Source organism: Poeciliopsis prolifica, unplaced genomic scaffold (assembly GCF_027474105.1).
Source record: "Poeciliopsis prolifica strain line A6 unplaced genomic scaffold, Auburn_PproV2 SCAFFOLD009, whole genome shotgun sequence".
In the NCBI taxonomy this organism is placed as follows: domain Eukaryota; kingdom Metazoa; phylum Chordata; class Actinopteri; order Cyprinodontiformes; family Poeciliidae; genus Poeciliopsis; species Poeciliopsis prolifica.
The window spans coordinates 13477599-13497037 of record NW_026562384.1 but is presented as its reverse complement, the minus strand read 5'-3'; the positions used below and the strand labels follow the sequence as shown (position 1 = coordinate 13497037).

Sequence of the window (19439 nt, the reverse complement as noted above, 5' to 3'; positions counted from 1 at the left end):
TGGAGCGACATAACCAAGTGGCAGGCATAGTATACAGAAACATCTGTGCAGAATATGGACTGGAAACCCCGAGATCAAAGTGGGAAACACCCCCAAAGGTGGTGGAGAACGCCAGAGCTAAGATCCTGTGGGACTTCCAGATCCAGACAGACAAAATGGTAATGGCGAACCAACCAGACATTGTCGTAGTGGATAAACATCAGAGGAAAGCCGTTGTGGTAGATGTAGCAATACCAAGTGATTGCAACATCAGGAAAAAGGAGCACGAGAAACTGGAGAAATACCAGGGCCTCAGGGAGGAACTGGAGAGGGCCTGGAAGGTGAAGACCACAGTGGTGCCTGGGGTCATCGGGGCCCTCGGGGCAGTAACCCCCAAACTGGAGCAGTGGCTACAACAGATCCCAGGAACAACATCAGACATCTCAGTCCAGAAATGTGCAGTCCTTGGCACAGCCAAGATACTGCAGGACCCTCAAGCTCCCAGGCCTCTGGTAGAGGACCCGAGCTCAGAGGATATGAACCACCCGCGGTGGGTGAGAAGGGAATTTTATTTTTTTTTATATAATGATTAATGTGGTTCTTTTGACTTATTTCCCATAGGTCCTGTTTTCGAGAAGAGACCGGAACTGAATCCCGGAACTAATGTGCAGAAATCAAAGTTCTCGCGGAGTTATTTTTCATCCGTTCCATTTCGGGTTAGTATTAGCCACAGCAGCTAGCCGCCTCTGGCTGCAGTTCGTGCAGGTCTGTCGCTGTGTTTCTGTGTTTGATGAGGTTGAGAAGCGGGGGGAAATGTGGTCCTTTTTCGCCAGGGATCCTGTCAAAGACTTCGCTTATGAAATTCTCCCAGAAAGCCCGGAGAAGTCGGGAATATGGACTCTGCATCGGGGAAAGAGAAAGGTAATTATCGGATGCGGATCGTTGCGGATCCTCCGCTAACGGTTAGCGTTAGCTTCTTTATGAATGCCTTTCATTCAGCCAAGCAGGATAAGGTAGTGTTTGACGTCTTGGTAAGAAGAGTTGGCGTATTCTCTGAAGTTGTTTTGTCCCTTCGGTCCCAGTACAGGTGTATTGTTCTGGTTTTCTCTTCTCTGTCGAAGTGTGTGTTTAGCTAGCGCTCGGTGTCTGCTCCTGTAGACACGTACATCTCGCCACGTCACCTTGTTTTAGTCAAGTTAATTGCTCCTATTTAAAACTGCGGCTGATGCCATTGTCTTTATCGCATTAAAAAAAGGTCACGTTACAGATTGGTAACAGTGTGGACCCCACTGCCGTGATCATTATCACCGAGAAGCTGAAACCATCCTTTCTCTTTACTGGTTTTTACTGCAGGGTCAGATGACAGCTGGGCACCGACTTCCTCCTTCTGTCAGCCTCAATCATGACCACATTCATTCACTGTCAGCATTTCATCCTTAAGCTGCAGAAGTGTCAATTAATGGTTGCCCACTTCTTGCAGACATCAGGAGATCCGGTGTCGGTGTTTGTCTACGAGGTGGCTCAGGGAACAGAGCAGCAGACACAGCTAGCCAAGGCTGCCTTCAAGAGGATGAAGACCCTGCGCCATCCTAACATTCTGGCATATGTTGATGGACTGGAGGTATGTGATTTATATGTCTTTAGATTTGACTATGTTTGCCTCAGATGTTCGGATGTGTAACTTATGCTTTTTATGTGCATGCTTTGTGTTCAGAGAGAGGTAAGTGGTTATTTACTATTTGTCCATTCATCTTAGAAGCAAGACCCTATATCCTTCCCTAATAGTGATTAGATCTCTTATTTATCACCTACAAAGTTTTAAATAAATAGAGGTATCTTGTTGCTGTTAGTGGCTTTATTACACACAAGAAATATAACCCTAACATACAAAAAATTAGATAAGTGTGGAAGAAACTGTCTGCCGTTATGGTACTTTTACTTCCTTTCCTATCCCATTATCTAAGTTCAGTGATCCATTTGTTTATCTATCCTTCCATTTATTAATCAATTCTGTGTGTCTTTTATCTGTTCATCTATTCCTGCCTTCATCCATTTGCTGACCCACTTCCTAAATCTACATGTCCTGTTACTGTCTTGCCGTCCTTTTGTTCGTCCATCTTTTCATCCATTCTTCCTGTCTGTTTGTTTAACAGTCTTCTGATCCCCAACATGAGGACATTGTAAAATTTGTTTTAAATTCATAGTGAACTTTGTATTGCTACTTAAAAAGAAGTCAGAGTATAAAAATATGTAGGAAGTCTGTTAGGTTTTCAATGTTTAGGGATTGAATCTCAGACGATCCAGGTGTTTACAATCCTCAATGTTTGAATAAAGAACTTGGTTAAAGACTGAAAAGTATTTAGGATGTTTTTCTTTTTTACTCTTTTCATTATAATGTCCTGAGACTTGTAGTCGATTCCCAAACACACGTTTTTTTAAAATGCACTGCTCTAGCTGAAGCTCACTCAAGTTTGTGATTGCTCTGTAAACAATGTTTGTCTTTGAGACAAGTTTCAAAGTGACATTCACTTCAACGTCAGGATTCAGGCTTTTCATGCAGAACTTCCAAGATGAGCTGCGCTTCACAGTACTAAAATGTTTCAGTTTGTCAATGCCAAAACTTTTTCTGGCTTTCTAAATTAGTGTACCAATGATTTTCTTTCCTGCAGCTTACAAAGAAGTTGATAAACCATCTTGGGATTTAGTATTTTCGTTTTCTGGATAAGAGTGGAAAAACTTCTGTTTCATAAAGTATATTCTTTGTCCTGTTGTGTTAAATATTCATTCTAACACTTGACTTAAATTTATCCATTCCTCTGTACATCAGTCTTTCTTCCTATTAAATACCTTGTTGTTCTCTATTTAAAACTTGATTACTGTGGAAATATGTTGGCATATGAAGAACTCAAGCTGTGGTGCTTTACAGCTATATAATGTTGATAATTCATTTTATAATTTAAATTTCTCCATCTTTATTCATATTTTTTTTTGCTTTTTGTTTTTGCAGACAGATAAGAGCCTGTATGTGGTCACTGAGCAGGTGACTCCTCTCTCAGTTCACCTGAAGGCCCAGGCAGAGAAGGGGGGCGCCGGAGAGCTGGAGATCTCCTGGGGTCTCCACCAGATAGTGGTAAGAATCTTTCTGGATATCAGATCCTACCAGGCCAACCTTAGTTCTGCAGAATCGTCCATTATGCGCTGAAAGTCGCCTTGTACTTCATGTTATTCCTGTCGTTTTTCTTCTCAGAAAGCTCTGAGTTTTCTGGTCAACGACTGCCACCTGCTCCACAACAACCTGGGTATCTGGGCAGTTTTTGTGGATCGAGCCGGAGAGTGGAAGCTCGGCGCCCTCGACCACTTGGCACCCGAACAGGGCGACCCAAGCGGCGTCTCCCTCCCCACGCCGAAGGCTGTTTACCCAGACATGGAGAAGTACGACCCGCCGGAGACGTCCAACAGCAGCGGGGAGAAATGGTGAGGAAAGAGAGGCTTCAAAGATATGTATTATTTATTATTGATATTGATTTGGTTTTATTTTTGTTATGCAGGGCGGGGGAGGTGTGGCGACTGGGATGTTTGATATGGGAGGTTTTTAACGGACCCCTCCCTCGGACGTCATCCCTCCGATCTCTGGGAAAAGTAAGTTTGTTTTTTGAATCTGGTTACAACTCTAACATGGAAGTTAGAAAACGTGATATTCTGCATATTGAAACATTTTTGTGTAATTTTTATTTCTCGTTATTTTTCCTTGTTTGTCTTTTATGTCTTTTCCTATAGATTCCCAAGTCGCTGGTGCCCCACTACTGTGAGCTGGTCGGGGCGAATCCCCGGGCTCGACCCAACCCGGCCCGCTTCCTCCAGAACTGCAGGGCTCCCGGAGGTTTCCTCTGCAACAGCTTCGTGGAGAGCAACCTCTTCCTGGAGGAGATCCAGGTCAGTGGATCCAATATTTCTCTCTGCCAGATTCAAACTAATACTTTTTCTCTTTTACTAGAGCTCTGAGCTATATGTGGGTTTGTTTGATTAGAGAGTTGCAAGCCTTCAAAAATGTAAACTGTTTTTAAATTTTTTTTTTCATTCAAGGTGAATTTCTGGTGCTGATGTTAATTCAGTGATTCCTAAGAATGACGAAAATCCCTCCAATCTGTTCCAGATCAAGGAACCAGCTGAGAAGCAGCAGTTTTTCCAGGACCTGAATGATCATCTAGACTCTTTTCCTGAAGACTTCTGTAAACATAAAGTCCTTCCTCAGCTGCTCACCGCCTTCGAGTTCGGAAACGCAGGCGCCGTCATCCTCACGCCGCTCTTCAAGGCAACTTTTAATCTCTCATCGACCTGATTATTTTCACCGTGAGAGAAAGAAAACACACTTTGATCATTTCTCTCTCTCTGTGTTTCAGGTGGGGAAGTTCTTGTCAGCAGAAGAATACCAACAGAAAATCATTCCTGTCATAGTGAAGATGTTTTCCTCCACAGACCGAGCGATGAGGATACGACTTCTACAGCAGGTATTTCACATTCCTGACGACTGAACTAAAATCTGGCATGTATCTCCAGGCGCCGCCTGATTTAGCAACAGGAGGAGCTGGATTTGTATCAAAAAAGATTTTTCAATTTGTGAATTTGAAAAGGTTTCGATTTTGTGTTAGGAACTCAAAACGGAGTGCATGTTCACTTCTGAACTGCACTGTAAATTTGTAAACATTAAAAGCACACTTATTAGCGACAGAATGCCGTTTAGTGAATACTAATGAACATTATCGCAGGTAAACTGTGATTATTTCTGCATTTTGCTGACTTTTCTTGTGTTTCTCAGATGGAGCAGTTCATTCAGTATCTGAACGAGGCGGCGGTTAACTCCCAGATTTTCCCTCACGTCGTTCACGGCTTCACGGACACCAACCCCGCCATCAGAGAGCAGACGGTTAAGGTACGAAGATTACAGAATCAGACATGGCAGCCGGAGCGACTCCTCCAGCAGACGTGAATCTTCCATGTTTTTCTTCCTTGCGGCTGCAGTCGATGTTGCTGCTGGCGCCCAAACTGAACGAGACCAACCTGAACCAGGAGCTCATGCGTCACTTCGCCCGACTGCAGGCCAGAGACGAGCAGGGCCCGATCCGCTGCAACACCACCGTGTGCTTGGGCAAAATCGCCTCCTACCTCAACGCCGGGGTAAAACACAAACTGCCCTGGATGGTTTTTGTATTTAAACTTAAAAACCAAAATGTGACGGCCTCATTTGTCCTTTTTGTCGCAGACCCGGCAGAGAATCCTGGTCTCTGCGTTTTCTCGAGCCACTAAAGACCCGTTTCCTGCTTCGCGTTCTGCCGGCGTGCTTGGCTTCGCAGCAACACACAACTACTACAGCGTTACAGAGATCGCCGCCCGCATCCTGCCCACGCTCTGCGCCGTCACTGTGGATCCCGACAAGGGCGTCAGGGAGCAGGTATGACTGTTGTTTACTGTGACCGGTCCGAAAGATATTTACTCGTCATTCATTATGTAATCATCAGCATTTATTTACTTATAGTAGCAAAAACAAAGGTATGTTTGATATTTACACTAAGATGCACAATACTATAGTAAGAACATGAGTTGTTTGAACCATTTTAATTAGCAGCTCTGATAGTTTGTTTCATCAGTTGTAACCCAAATTAATAATGTTTGAACATATTTTTCAACCAGTCTCTGATCTGATGTGTCAACGCGTCTCTCTGTTTCTGTCAGGCGTTCAAAGCCATCAAGAGCTTCCTCACCAAACTGGAGACGGTTTCTGAAGATCCAAACAAGCTGGCTGAGATCGGTATGTAACAAACCGCTCTGACCTGCAGAGTCACTTCTGTCACAGCTGCACTCCGCTGCGCAAACGTATAGTTAATACTTTTCTACTCTTGTAATTTCTTGTGCGGCTACATTTTATTCTTACTTGTGTAAAATCCTTGGCTACTTTAACCACCTCTATGGATTTAATGGATGTTCAAGTTCACATGTTGAGAAAACATACCTACATTTACTATAAAGGTCTTTTTGACTTATTTGTAAGATTTTTGATGTTGCAGCTGAACTTACTTTAGGGTTGGGTAGTTTCAGTATTCAGTTTTTAAACGTGTGTTAGTCTGACTAGCCTAGCTTTGAAGGATGTGGAAGAGGTCATATTTACCAGTTTCAGCCTGGTTGGTGAGGACATAATAATAATAATAATGTAAATATACTAATGTGTCTGTTGATCAAAAAATGTAAAGGGTAAAAAAAAGCATCTCTGATTTCTGGGTTGTCGTTCCTGCAGAGAAGGATGTGGGATCGAGCGCTCACCCTGCAGGAGCTTCGTCCAGCTGGGCCGGCTGGGCCGTGACCGGCGTCTCCTCGCTCACCTCCAAGCTGATCCGCAACAACCCAGGAGCCGAGGGCAGCACCGCAGCCGAGGGCAGCGGGCCGTCCAGCACGACCAGCCCCACCAGTACCACTGATGGAGGATCAGCCTTAAGCAAAGGTACAGCTTTCTTTTATTAGAATAAACTGAGAAGGAACCGCATTACATTGTAATAAAGCTCTGCTATGCACAGGGTTCTTATTGAAATCCTTAAAGATTATGGAATATTAATGAGTTGTATTCAGTCAAATTATTTATAAAGCACTTTTAAGAAAAACGGGGATCAAAGTTCTGCTCAGACACTTAAAAACATAAGAGTTTGAAGTTCAATCAGACCTAATTTCTCTTGTTTTAGATTAGTTAGAATGACCTGAATTATTTCTATTTGCTAATGCCAGAAAACCTACCAAGAACCTTTTTTGTTTGTTTGTTTGTTTAGATATTTTTGTAACTTTTGTCTGACCAGTCAGATAATCAAGAGATAAAATCTTGTTATATTTCAGATTAGCTTGTTCCTGCTGTAGAATATAGAATACTATGACAGCATGTTATTAATAAAGCAGTTCTTTTGTACTGATTTTTTTTTTTTTTTTTTTTTCAAATTGTGCCACTGGAAAAGTTTGAGAACTTTTCTTAAAAAATGTTTGAAAAGTGCTTGAATTTTGCTGTGGGAACTCAGTATAAAGCCTGTGTGTATTTTGTCTGACATGATGATGATCATCACTTCTGCTCTCGGGTGCAGAAGATAAAAGCCAACACTCCTCCCCGTCTCGCCACGGAGCGTCTGATCGGACCAACCAGTCGCTGACGCCTGGAGCAACAGACATCGATGACGAAGGGCAAATCGGAGACCGCTGGGACGATGAGGAGGACTGGGGCAGCTTAGAGGTGCATTTATTACTTTTGACGGTGCGTTGCCACGGAGCTGTACGTTCGAGTTTGTGAGTCACTGAGTCTTTTTCTGTAGGAACCGGAAAAAGCTGAGGACTGGAACACCGACTGGACCGGAGCTGCATCATCCAAAAAGAAAGCCACCGATCGAGGAGTACGAATCGTTTCTCCTGAAGACTGTTTCTATGGTAACGATGGTGCTTGTTTTAAAGCATTTTCTTTCCACACGCAGGCTGGACGATCATCCGCCTCCATGGCGGTGAAAAAGCAAAGCTCCGACTGGAGCAGCTCCGGCTGGGACGCCGACGACAGCTGGTCCAACGAGAAGGAAGGCCAGGGCCAGAGTTCAGCGGGCGAGGAGGGCTGGGGCAACGACTGGGGGGAGGAGGAGACGGACGGGGCGCCGGCCAGCAAGGACCTCCCGCTGCCCGAAGGCGTCCGGCTCGCCAGCGAGTACAACTGGGACAGCAGCTCCGGGAAGGGCGCCGTGCAGAACGACCTGTTCGCCAGCGTGTCTCAGAGAAACGCGGCTGCTGGCACGGTGAGGTCCCAACAACAGCAGGCAGATCGAACGTGTCTCGCATGTTTACAGCTGTAGCTTCAACACTGATGGCTTATATTTGGTTCTCAACTCCTTCTGAAAGCAATGCTTAAAAAACCCTTCGGAGCTGATATTAATTGGAAAATGAGACTTTTGAACCACAAAGGGAACTGTGGTGTTACCTAGCAACGCCAGGAGAGCACAGCCCCGTTACCTAGCAACACCAGCAGAGTTCCAGCATGTTTAGTCAGCCGATTTTTCCACTGTATGGCTGCTGGATATTTAACCTGCTTAAACTTGATTGGATTTTAGATTTTGGCTGTAGCAACTTTTCTCTCAGAGCTCATTTTCAACGTTTCTATTTTATTTTAAAACTTCCTTTAGATTAATACACATTTGTCATACATAAAGTAGTCATGCTAATTTCTTATTGGATATTCCCAGTTCACTATTCAAATAATACCTCGTTAAGCTCACTGTTACCAATACGGCATTAAACATCCAGTATCTCATTTAAATTTTAAACTCGGCTCCATAATTACTATATTATTGAGCGTGCCTCGATATAAACTGTACAACTAAATGAAAAAGAAGTTGCACATTTATTGGGTTCATTTATCAATAGTTATGTCCAGGTTGTAATATGATATATTTTGACATAAATACCATAATGCTGACATAAACAGTACAGTAGACCAGGAAATGTGACTAATTGCTCTCTTCACCTTCCCACTGACACTAAAACCACTAAAGTCTTCAGTGTTGAAATTGAACAGCCACAAACTAGAACTGGGCAATTAATCAGTTTTATAAATTAGTAATCGAAAGGTTTTTCTAAATATGATGAAAGCAAATATGAAAAAATCACAATGAAACTTGTTCACAGATTAAACTAGACTGATACCAATAAGGTGAAAATGAATTTAAGCCAAAATTATTCATATGTGTTGCTTTTTGTTGCTCTGCATTTTCTACAAAGGCAAGAAAACATGTTTAAAATATTGCAATTTAAGCCATAATGACTGCTTGAAGTAAAGTTTGTTTTTACTTAAAGTGTTCAACTGAGAATCATTTTGGCTGAATAATTTAAAGCCCCAGCTCAGTGGAGTTCCCACTCGGTGATGATTAGTTTTGTCTCTCGCCGACAGACTGGAGACGGCTGGAGCTCAGAGACGACCGGAGACTGGGGCACCGAGAGCTGGGAGTCAGTCGAAGGAGGCCAGAGTGAGTCAGTCCTTCAACTCAGATCTAATCTTGTGTTTTTACTCAACATGTTCTCAAAATGTTCTGCTCTTTTTTTTTTTAATGTGATCCAGGATGTTTTGCTTCTGCAGTTTAACTCTTTGGTTCCTCAGACTCAGATCTAGTCACATTTCCACTATAAGAAATATACATTTTCTGAAGGTTTGCTTAACATTTCAGGATATCAGCCAGAATTAAGATCTTTTTCACTCTGTTGTCTGATTAAGTCAGAAATCTGAGCTTGGTTTTGTGGAACAAGACAAAAATATTTATAGTTTTTTTTTGCAGGCAACTCAACTCAAATGCTTCAGAAATACAGTCCAAAAATAATGCAATAGTTTAAGAGCAACCTACAACCTCTATTGAATCTATATGTATTTTTAGAACATTTTGCGCCAATATTACAGTAAAACTATTTCTAAGAGAGATCTTGAAATAAACATTAGTGTGATTTTTAATGAAGTCATTATCTTATTCTCCTTCTTAAACATCTGTAACACTAAATCAGTCATAACTAAAACACAGATTTAATATCTAGTACCTCTGAGTCATAATTTTCCACATTAACTTCATATTAAATGGCCAGAAATGAAAATGTTCGTATGACGTGAAACGTCTGCTTTTCGTGGCCCAGATCTCAGCAAGGCGGAGCTGTCCAAGAAGAAACGAGAGGAAAGGAGGAAGGAGCTGGAGGCCAAGCGGGCGGAACGTAAAGCTGCTAAAGGTCCTCTGAAACTCGGAGCGCGCAAGCTGGACTGATTCTGGTGGAACAGCAGGGCTGGGAACAGAGACCGGAGTCCAGCAGTGGAGGAGTTTCCACTAGCAGCCATTAAAGACAACTGTGAACAGTTCCTTTATCAAACAAGGAGGATTTTCTGTCTTTTCTCATTAAAAGACTGATGGAAGTTAAAGACAGAAATGTGATGGAAAATCCAAAGAGACTTAAAGCAGGATGCATTAACAAAATGAATCATTAAGTTGCTGTTGTACAGTAAATGTATATACCCTGTGCATCATGTGTTAAATTACTTTTTTTTTTTTTAAGAGAGATGCGTATAACATACAGAACGTTCTGTAACGTTTCACTGAATGTCTTTCAGTGCGTTCTGTAGTTACACACATGGATATGACTGTTTTTAGTTCATCTGTTCCAGATTTTGGACTGAAAATCAGTCCATGCATGCACCTGTGTGGCCTAACAACAATCTCCATTGGAACAGATTACGTTCGTGTCTTCACTTTACACATATAGCACTGCATTTACTCTGAGAGGAGGCACAACTGACAGGCATGTCAGTGAAGCCTTTTTTGGACCGATAATTAATCAGCGTGAGCAAATAGAAAAGCAGAAAGATGTTAATTTATAGTAGAAACTGTTTACATTTTTCCTCATCTAATGGAGGATTTAAGTTTCCACCAGGGGTCGCTGCAGACACAAAAGGAAAGCAAGTCCAGTAGTTTGGTCAGGGTGAAATGTACATATTGTACTGTTGTGCCTTTTTATTCGGCTGCAGATCTACTCTAATAATAAACTCCCAAAACCGAAATCTTCAAACACTTTGGCTCCTAAACTTCTGAATTTTAGCACACTGTTTTTAATTCATACTTTCATTGTAGCCTTTTATCGTCTGTTTCTGTGAGGGTTTGGACTGATTAAAAGTCCTTGGAGCCAAGGACAGAGTCGGTTACAAGACGCTAATCTGTAGGAAGCTGTGTGGTTTTGGGCTGAAGAGGGTCACCGGTCAAATCATGGTGCATGTGTGCTAATCCAAAATAAAAACAATTATTCCAAAATCATACTTCTGTGGATTTTTTTTTTTCAGAGTCAAACTTTGCTTTAATTAGTCAAAGTGGTTTCAGTGTTTTGTCAGACTAAACAATTCACTGACCTACAGTACAGTGGAAAAGTAATAACAGTTTTGTAAATCTGAAAAGTGTGTGTTTTTGCATTTAACCATCTAGAGTGAATGCATTGTAGAACCACCATTTACCCCTACCAATCTTTTGGTTTGTGATTCCAGAAGTGACAATCCCACAGGGTGATACTACCGCCATCATGTTTCAGCATGGAGAGACATAATCTATGAAGATACATTAGTCATTGTAAAAAAAGAGCCTTTTTTTAAAGAAGACAAGCAAAGTCATGTATTTGAAACATCTTAGTGTTTCCATGATGCCATCTTTATTTCTTGAAGGATATTAATGATCTTACAAATCAACCTCCCTCTAAAACAGATTATAATATATTTGCACTGAAATTTCTTCAGGGTTATAAAATCTGTTTATAAAGTGACTTTCAGGGCTGCGTAGAGTTTTTAAAACACTTTCAAACAAAACCTGACATTATATCTTTGCCTTAAGTTTTCCCCAGTAACACCTAATGACAAAAAAATTGGATACCAATATTCACACGTTTTCAACAAGTACATATCTGAAGGACAAAAAATAAAACATTTCTACACACAATTAGAAATTATTTTGATCTCAAAATCATTCTAAATACATCAAATTACTTTATAAGGCATTTTTTAGAAATGACATTTTTTATTTTGATTTTCAAATTTTTACACTGATTGCAGTCAGGTAAATGTCTTCTGTGGTTACAAAAAAGTTAATTCATTGTTAAAAATATTGTCCTATGAAGTTTATAATTTAAACGTAACTATTTTTTTTCCCAGCACCTTCTGAACTTCTGAACCTATTCAAGTAAAAATACTAATTGTTGTTTTTGTGCTTTCTGTAGAAATTTTTGACCCTGAAATAGAGGGAAATAATCAAAACATAAACCTTAAAAATCAGCTGATGGATTGTTAAAGACGGGTTGGAAGTCAGGCAGTTCCGTTTAATATCAGAGAAATTAGGCAGCGCTATCTGTGATCAGTCGTGGCAAGTGGCCCTTAGGCTTCGCTGGTGATGAGTTATTCAAAGCTCCTGAACACATCGCTGTGGTTTCAGTCACTGGGTTTCCTTCTTCTCCTTTTTGCTGCCTCCAAACAGAGCACTGGCCAGAGCAAAGACACCGAGGCCAACGGCGGTAGCTACACCAGCCACCACCACAGCTTCACCTGCCTTCTGCACCTGCAGTGGAGCAAAATCCAGCTTTATTTACATAAACAAAAAAGGAATTTAAACTAAAGCAACTACTCAATCCACATAGATTAAAGATGGTTAAAAATTATGTTGTATGTTATCATATTCTAATGTTAAAACCATAAAAGTCCTAAATAACCCACCGAGCTTAGTTAGTTTATAGTTTTGCCTTGAGGGGCTGTTGTGTTATGCATTAAGGTCAGAGTTCATTGTTCCTGAAGTATTGTCAATATTCTTCACAATATTAAAGGTTATGCACATTCACATTTCGGACAGATTTGAATTTATATTTGAGTCTCAACTGCTTCTGAAAACAAAGCAAGCACGTTTGTTCAGCTGCTGTACAATGGCTGTAGGAAAAGGCAAGTGTTTAGTTGCCTTGTTATCTAGAAACCACCTGCTCTATTCTTGTTGTGCAGGAGGCTCTACTTCTGCTTTTCACAGCTGTACGGGTATATAATAGTGATGTTGTATAACACTGATGTGGCATGGAGCAACTTATTTGGATTTAAAGTGACAAGATGCCCTAAAAATTTCTCAATGTGAAAGGATTTCAGAGTAGACAGAACTTACCAGAATAAAATCTCCTGAGCGATTTTGTGCAGAAAACATCATGAACATATTTTGAACATATAGCACATTAACCTGCTCCAATATGTATGTGATCTTTTACATAAAACCTGAGCTGCCTACCTGCCGGGATTCTGCTTTCCCGTAGCGCAGCTCGTTGACAAAGTGTTCGCAGTTTCCCCTGAAGATGCAGTAGGGAAGCTCCTGACCGACCATACTACAGGCCTCACGCACAATAACATGAGGCGGACGGGGCTTGTACTTCTGGTCCAGACTGTTGTTGATTGACCACTTGTCTGTTCCCACCACGTCCCAGAGCTCCTCCTTCTTGACGATGGCCTTCTCGGCCAGGACGGACATTAAGCTGCTGGAGCCTGCAGCAGGAACTTCAGCTGATAAAACACAAACAGGAGAACATCATCAGGACGCGCTGGCTTTGGTTTTGAACTGTGTTAAGCTGACCATTGGTGTATTGTTTCTAGTGATACAAAGACAGATACATTTTGGCACTATTTGCAAAGTAAACCCATGTGTTTTTATTATTGTGTAGAGGATTAAAAATGGACGTGGATGAAGTTGCTGGAAGCTCCCTATTTAATTTAGTGCTACTTTACAATGCACATTAAGTCAAGTTAATTCATACAGAAATATATAATTAAACTATATATTAAACTGATGGATTCAGTCAAAGTTATACTGTAAAACAATCAAATGCAATTTGAAAATCCAGGTGATTGAATCAAGTCATTGACTTTGCAGCAATCCTTCCTTCTGAGGAAGCATGTGGCGACAGTGGACAGTAACTGTCATATTGTTGGTAGGTTTTAGTGGACCCATATATAAAGAGAGACATGAAATGTTAAAATAAATTTTTAAAAAAAGGATAAATACAAAAACTTACAAGAGGCCAGGAGAACAGAAAAGGCGGAAGGCAGGTACAAGAAGAGCATGATGGAGAAACCAACGAGGGATGAGAGGAGCAGAGATTTATAAATACTGGGAGAGTGAAAACTGGAGCGAAGCACCTGATTAGCTAATCAACTGCAGGTGTGAGAGGAGAGAGAGAAAGGAGAGAAAATGGCACAGGAGGCGAGGAGAATACACAAACAGAGGAACAAGGAAATATATCTAACACTGACAAATACCTAGAAGATTAGAACATAACAAAACTAAAGCAACCGCGAAAGAACTGAACCAAAGGTAAACAGAGAAAGGCTGATCAAATCAAAACAAGAACGGTTAACAAATCAGAACTAAGAGCCAAAACAACTCAAACAACCCAAGACAGTAACATCGGCTTTATAACCGGAAAGTGTTCAAATGACTTCAATTTGTTGGTACTATCAACCCAAATGTAACCATTTTTCAGATCCCATTGGGATTTCCTCACTGTTCTACTCAGCAATCAGGCTAATTGCTAGTAGCAACAGAAGCTAACAAGGTAAATTCTGCATTTTGTTCTTTAAGTACTTTCGCAACATGCTCTCTACAGTAAGTTTTATGGGACAACTGGCATAAATCAACAGAGGTGTTTCAAATAACAGTTTTCTTTATATTCGTTGTCAATAGATTTTATGTACAAGGCAGCCATGTTGGATTTTGAAGTTGGTGTTAGTGATACAACTTTAAGCTTTTAAAACTTACGTAGCTTTCCTACTTTAAATTGTCACGGCTATTGATATTTTGATTAAATTTCAAATTCTACATTTCAACTTTTAGGTACAAATAAAAGAGCGCTGATGAATAAGAGCAATTTTCTGTATTATTTTATGTTTCTGTTGACTTGACATAACAAACTAAAGAAAAGCCTGAGTTGGTTCTAAAATATCTCCACAGAAAGTGTAAAACTCTGAGAACCTCTGTTTATTTTCAAACACAGCTGTCTTTAAAGCTGTTTGAATATTTCAGATTTAAAAAGTTAGATGAATCTCTGCTGTATTCTGAAAAAGCACACACCCAGTTGTGGGCTGTCGTAAGCTGCTTTCCCCCCCACAATCTGGCATGTGGACACTGGTTCTGTGTGTTTAACTCACAGGGTGGCGCCAAGTGAGCGACAAAGCCGTCGCCCACATAGACAGCCCAGTGCTGGTATGAGCCACGGTCGATCTCTATCAGGTCCCCCGGGTCTGGTTTCTCATCATACTGGGATTAGAAGACAGACAGAAGCATGTTGAACATTACAATAGATTCTGTGCACATTTGACCTCATTTCACTTGCAAAACAAGAGATGGCTGTAACAAACACATGATTTTTAAATTCAACTGCATATATCATACCTTGTTTTTCTACTATTCACAGCAATCCAATGGTTGGACTGTGCTTTACACATTTTCCAGTGCAAGGTCACACACAATAACAAGCTTCTATTTAAATATAGTGTCCTCACCAGTGTTGGAGCCATGTCAACCCTGTTTTCAACCCGCAGTGGCTTGAAATCCTTTCACTTTCTGATTAAACCCCTGCAGAGACAAAACAAACTTCAACACAAATTCTGACAGCAGCTCAAAGCAGAAGATTGATTCTAGTTGTTAAAACCATCCTGTCGACAGCATGAGCATCAGTGATTTACTTTTAAAAGAACAGAAGTGCATTTAATTAGTGTCAATAACGTCCCAGTTTTAACGACTTCACCAACAAATAGCGCAAAATGCTAATGTTCAGAGGCGAATTGACCCGAACCGGTCTGTGTTTACATCCCAGCCCGGGCCCCGACACGCCGCAGCATCACACCAACGGAACACGGTCCACAGAACAGCCCGGTTCCGACCCGTTTTAAAAGGCTACGTCGCTGTTCTTACCTGAGGCGACCGGCTGTTCTGCGAAGTGCCAGGCGCCACCAGTCAAGTTAAAGCTCAGAGGCTCGCGGATCAGCTGGACGCTCGTGACACGTGACCCCAACGGCAAAAAGAGGGAAGAGACGTCACCGAGCGAGCAAACGTCACGACGGCCTCACGTTCCTCTAATGTTGCTCATCACCATTTGAATGGTGGTGACGGTTTCATAAAAGTTCAAACTTCCTAAAAACGGAGGAATAAATAGATGAACAAATAAATAAACAAACAAACAAATCAATTAATTAAATAAATAAATAATCTTTCATACTTTTAGACTTTATTCCCCTTTTTTAAAAAATCTCGTCACAAGCTTTTTAAATGTATTTTGTTGGTCATTTATAAACCAACGCAAAGAAGAGCATCAAGCTTGTCAAGGAATGTCTGAAAAGTGTGGCATGCATTTTGTATGAAGGACTCCTGCGTCAATTCTTCATAGAGCCACATTTCACTGTGATTACATCTTGAAAGGCTTTCAAGGAGTGTCCCTAACAGCAGGGTACACTAAAGCTTTGGCTTTTGTTCTTTGCAAACTAATTCGAGCTCAGGGAGATTTAACAGGATTGCGACTGTAAACACCAAATATCAAGTGTTGGCAGATTTCTCATCTCCAATCTCAAGCTCTTTGCAGCTTCTTGTATTTGATTTCATTTTGGGATCCATTTAGTGATTTTGAATTTGAATTAATAGCTTTTGTTCACAGATGACCCGGTATATGGCTGCATCCATCTTGGTTTCACATTGTTTCACATTTCCTTGTGTTTCCCAGACATGACTGCAGGAAGACTAACTGAGACTTCTAACGGGTTTCTTCTTGGCACTTTTCCACAGAAGCCACATGTGTAGAACGCGTTGAATAGTCTCTCTGTCATATCTGAGCTATGTCTGCAGCTGTACCATATACTATTTGTAGTTTTGTAGTATGTTTAAAGCTTGGAATATTGTTTTAAAACTGAACTCTGTTTTAAAATGAGAGTTATTATTCATTCAGTTTTTAGGTTTCACTCTCAACAATATAAACAAGCCTGTTTGTCGATTTTTATAATTGTTCTGTTTATCACTTTTGTTTTCATTCGTCCAGTGTAAATGAATAAATAAATACATTTTAATAATTTTGTTGACATTCATTTAGAAATTGTTTTTTGTTTGCATCAGCGTTCCTACATATAAACATGTTTTGCTTCCTGTCAGAGCTTTAAATTGAAATCAACATTTGATAAAAGCATCTTTCAGCATCATGAGAGGTTCTGGTCTTTTACTGACTTTAGTCAGAGGTGCCCATTAAAAGGTTGTGTGTGTACATTATATTGTTTGCATATCATATTGTAATATAATTACTGATCTCCATGGATGATTTGAAACACACAGAAAGATTGTATGTAGTGACTCGGAGATGATACAATTTTATCATCTGTCTACTAAAATTTAGTTTGAGATAAAAAAAAAAAAGAAGAAAGCTGATGCAGTAGACCTTTACTGTATGTTAATGAGCAAGCAGCATGCTAAGCTTGATTGACCAGAGCTAATCACAATGGGTCAAAGCATCATTAATCAATCATTTAGTCAAAGTTGCACAGATGGGGAAGATTGCTATCTGGGTTTTACACAAAGAAATATTCATTTTAAATTAACAAACTGTTAAAAAAAATCATCTTTTGACTCTGATCAAATCAAATTATTGTCTTTCTTTAGACATTAATGTAGGTATTGATATCTGGCCTGAGTAATTATCCAGCTTGGTGAGAGGACTCTGCCCTCTGTCCTCACTTATGACATTTCGTCACACATCTCACATGTGATGAAATGCTGGAATTCTGAGAAAGAATATATATTGGTTTTGGATTGTTTCTTTTAGCTTCTTTAAGTATCTAGATTTATTAAGTTGTCATACATAAAAAAATGACCGGTCACCAGAGCACCACATGCCTGACGGACACTATCATGTGCCGTCAAACTCATGAGGAACCATGAAGAAACCTTGCTTTTGTGGGTGAGAACCACAACACTGCACGCTCAGTCAGACAGCAGATCACACCTGCTGAGAGTCGTGACTGTCACAATTTAAAATCATTCCACTTGAGGCACCTGTTCACATTTTTTAAACAATTGTTTGGATTTTAAGGTGAATGAAAAACTGAAGTGATATCTCTACTTTTTTTTTTATCACACATTACTGTTGGTGAAGTAAGTTCTGTGGTCAAATGTAATCCCAGCATATTCATCTAAGGAGATGGGTTATAACTAATTAAATTTACTTCAGTAACTTTTTGGAAGACATGTTCTTTTAGGAGTAGTCTTCCTATATAATACTTAATACTTTAACCTGAGTAATATTATTATGAGTTATCACTACTCTTGGTTGGAAAAGTTTCTTAATACTCTAATCACTGTGAGTAACTTCACTGAATAAAGAGTAAACCTGTTTCAACCAAAAACATGAGACACAAACTTGCAGTTTATGTTAAAGTAAACCTCTTGTTCCCACACAAGCTTTTCGTTTTTATTTTATTTTCCAACTCTGAAGCCTGTTGTGACATTTGTAGGTGTCAGTTTAGTCTATAAAATACAAGACTTTGGACTTTGTTTTTTGTGTCTGATGACATAATTGTGAAATACTGAGTCAGACATTATGATAAGTTCATAACCTTTTTACCATTTTTTTTTCATTCATACTTGAGTGATGTTTTGGAGATCTGCTTTTAATTTTCCTTCAGTAGTACTACAGCACTTATATACACTGGTATATATATTGAGGTATTGCTACTATACTTGAGTGAAACCTTTGTTTACTCTACCCACCTATGTTCATCCATCCATTCATTTTCTTACACCTATCAAATATTTGCCCCCGGGGAGGGAAACTCAGACACCTCTCTTTTCAGCAACACTATCTGGCTCCTTGTGAGTAATTGTGAAGTTTTCCCAGCATAAGAAATAGTCCTAGTTCCTACACAGAGTAACTGGTCTGTTCTGGGCCCTCTTCCTGCCAGTTGGATTCAGGAAGAATCATATCCCCCTGCAAAGTCCTGCAAGGGGATATGATGCTTCCTGAATGGAGGGTGGGGTAGAAATAATAAAGAATGCATCCAACTGGGAGGAAGAGGGCCCAGAATAGACCAGTTGCTCTCTGGATGAACTTCTGCAGAGGTCATTGATCTTATTTGAAATAAAATAAAATCACTGGTTAAAAGGGAAAGAAATAAAGAAAAGAAAGTTAAAGTATGTATGGACAACAAATGCTCAGACCAACACATAAAGAAAGACATAAAAAGCTCACATATCACCCAGAGGAAAGTTTCTTTGGGATAGACATATTAATATTAATTGGAGGAAGGCATGGATGATTTAAAAGGTCAGATAATTTAAAGATGTTGCACAAAATTACCCTCATAACAATAAACATTGTTATGTTTACCCTTAAGGATTTGGATGAAAATTGTGTATTTTACTCATCTAGTCAGAGACTGTAACACATTTATTAAACTGTCATCTCTTCTGGGTTTTGGGCAGGCATGGAGAAAATTGTCAATGAAAAAATTAAATCCCATCAATACCGTACCTATAAATGTTATAATCAAGTTTGTACTGATGTTCTGATAAAACTTTGTTCTTCATAATTAATCAAGAGCTCCTGTTAGGGAACAAAATCCTCCATTTTTACCCCAAACTTCTCCGTTTTCCCACTGGACTTGTATGTAAATACTTTAAACTGAAAATAAGAAAGCAGAAGTCACATCGCCGCATTTGATCAACCCTGAGTGACAAGAATCACAATGTGGCTCAGTTATGGCATAATTTTAAAAATGTGTCTGGAAAAGAAAGTTGAAACCCACAGTCGCCGCTAGGTGTCGCCAGTGAGAACACTTAGTGGATAGCCTGCTTCCGGTTTTTAACGGCAAAAGAAGTTCCAACTTCCGGCCG

The 19439-nt window shown here is 40.2% G+C and overlaps 2 protein-coding genes across 5 annotated transcripts; one reads left to right on the top strand and one right to left on the bottom strand.

The window, feature by feature from the left end:
• Positions 1-540: 540 nt before the first annotated feature.
• scyl1 (SCY1-like, kinase-like 1) lies at positions 541-10825 on the top strand. Of its 2 annotated transcripts, XM_055034806.1 has the most exons (19): positions 541-695; positions 813-900; positions 1460-1600; positions 2987-3109; positions 3227-3453; positions 3528-3618; positions 3757-3912; positions 4133-4291; positions 4380-4487; positions 4796-4909; positions 4999-5154; positions 5240-5428; positions 5710-5785; positions 6269-6472; positions 7095-7240; positions 7320-7397; positions 7476-7784; positions 8933-9008; positions 9661-10825. In XM_055034806.1, the coding sequence occupies exons 1-19, from the start codon at positions 643-645 to the stop codon at positions 9783-9785; spliced, it is 2619 nt and encodes an 872-aa protein (XP_054890781.1). In that variant the 5' UTR covers positions 541-642; the 3' UTR covers positions 9786-10825. The 2 variants fall into 2 exon arrangements, with proteins under 2 accessions (XP_054890781.1, XP_054890780.1); XM_055034805.1 differs by having other exon boundaries at positions 541-900.
• Positions 10826-11170: 345 nt separating this feature from the next.
• Positions 11171-15592, bottom strand: LOC129362962 (phospholipase A and acyltransferase 3-like). Of its 3 annotated transcripts, none has more exons than XM_055034802.1 (5): positions 15486-15592; positions 15074-15146; positions 14720-14828; positions 12810-13078; positions 11171-12104 (listed from the first exon to the last, which is right to left on the bottom strand). In XM_055034802.1, exons 2-5 carry the CDS (start codon positions 15086-15088, stop codon positions 11982-11984), a joined length of 516 nt encoding a protein of 171 aa, XP_054890777.1. In that variant the 5' UTR covers positions 15089-15146; positions 15486-15592; the 3' UTR covers positions 11171-11981. The 3 variants fall into 3 exon arrangements, with proteins under 3 accessions (XP_054890777.1, XP_054890778.1, XP_054890779.1); XM_055034803.1 differs by having other exon boundaries at positions 12810-13072; XM_055034804.1 differs by lacking the exons at positions 14720-14828; positions 15074-15146; positions 15486-15592 and adding an exon at positions 13588-13819.
• Positions 15593-19439: the final 3847 nt, after the last annotated feature.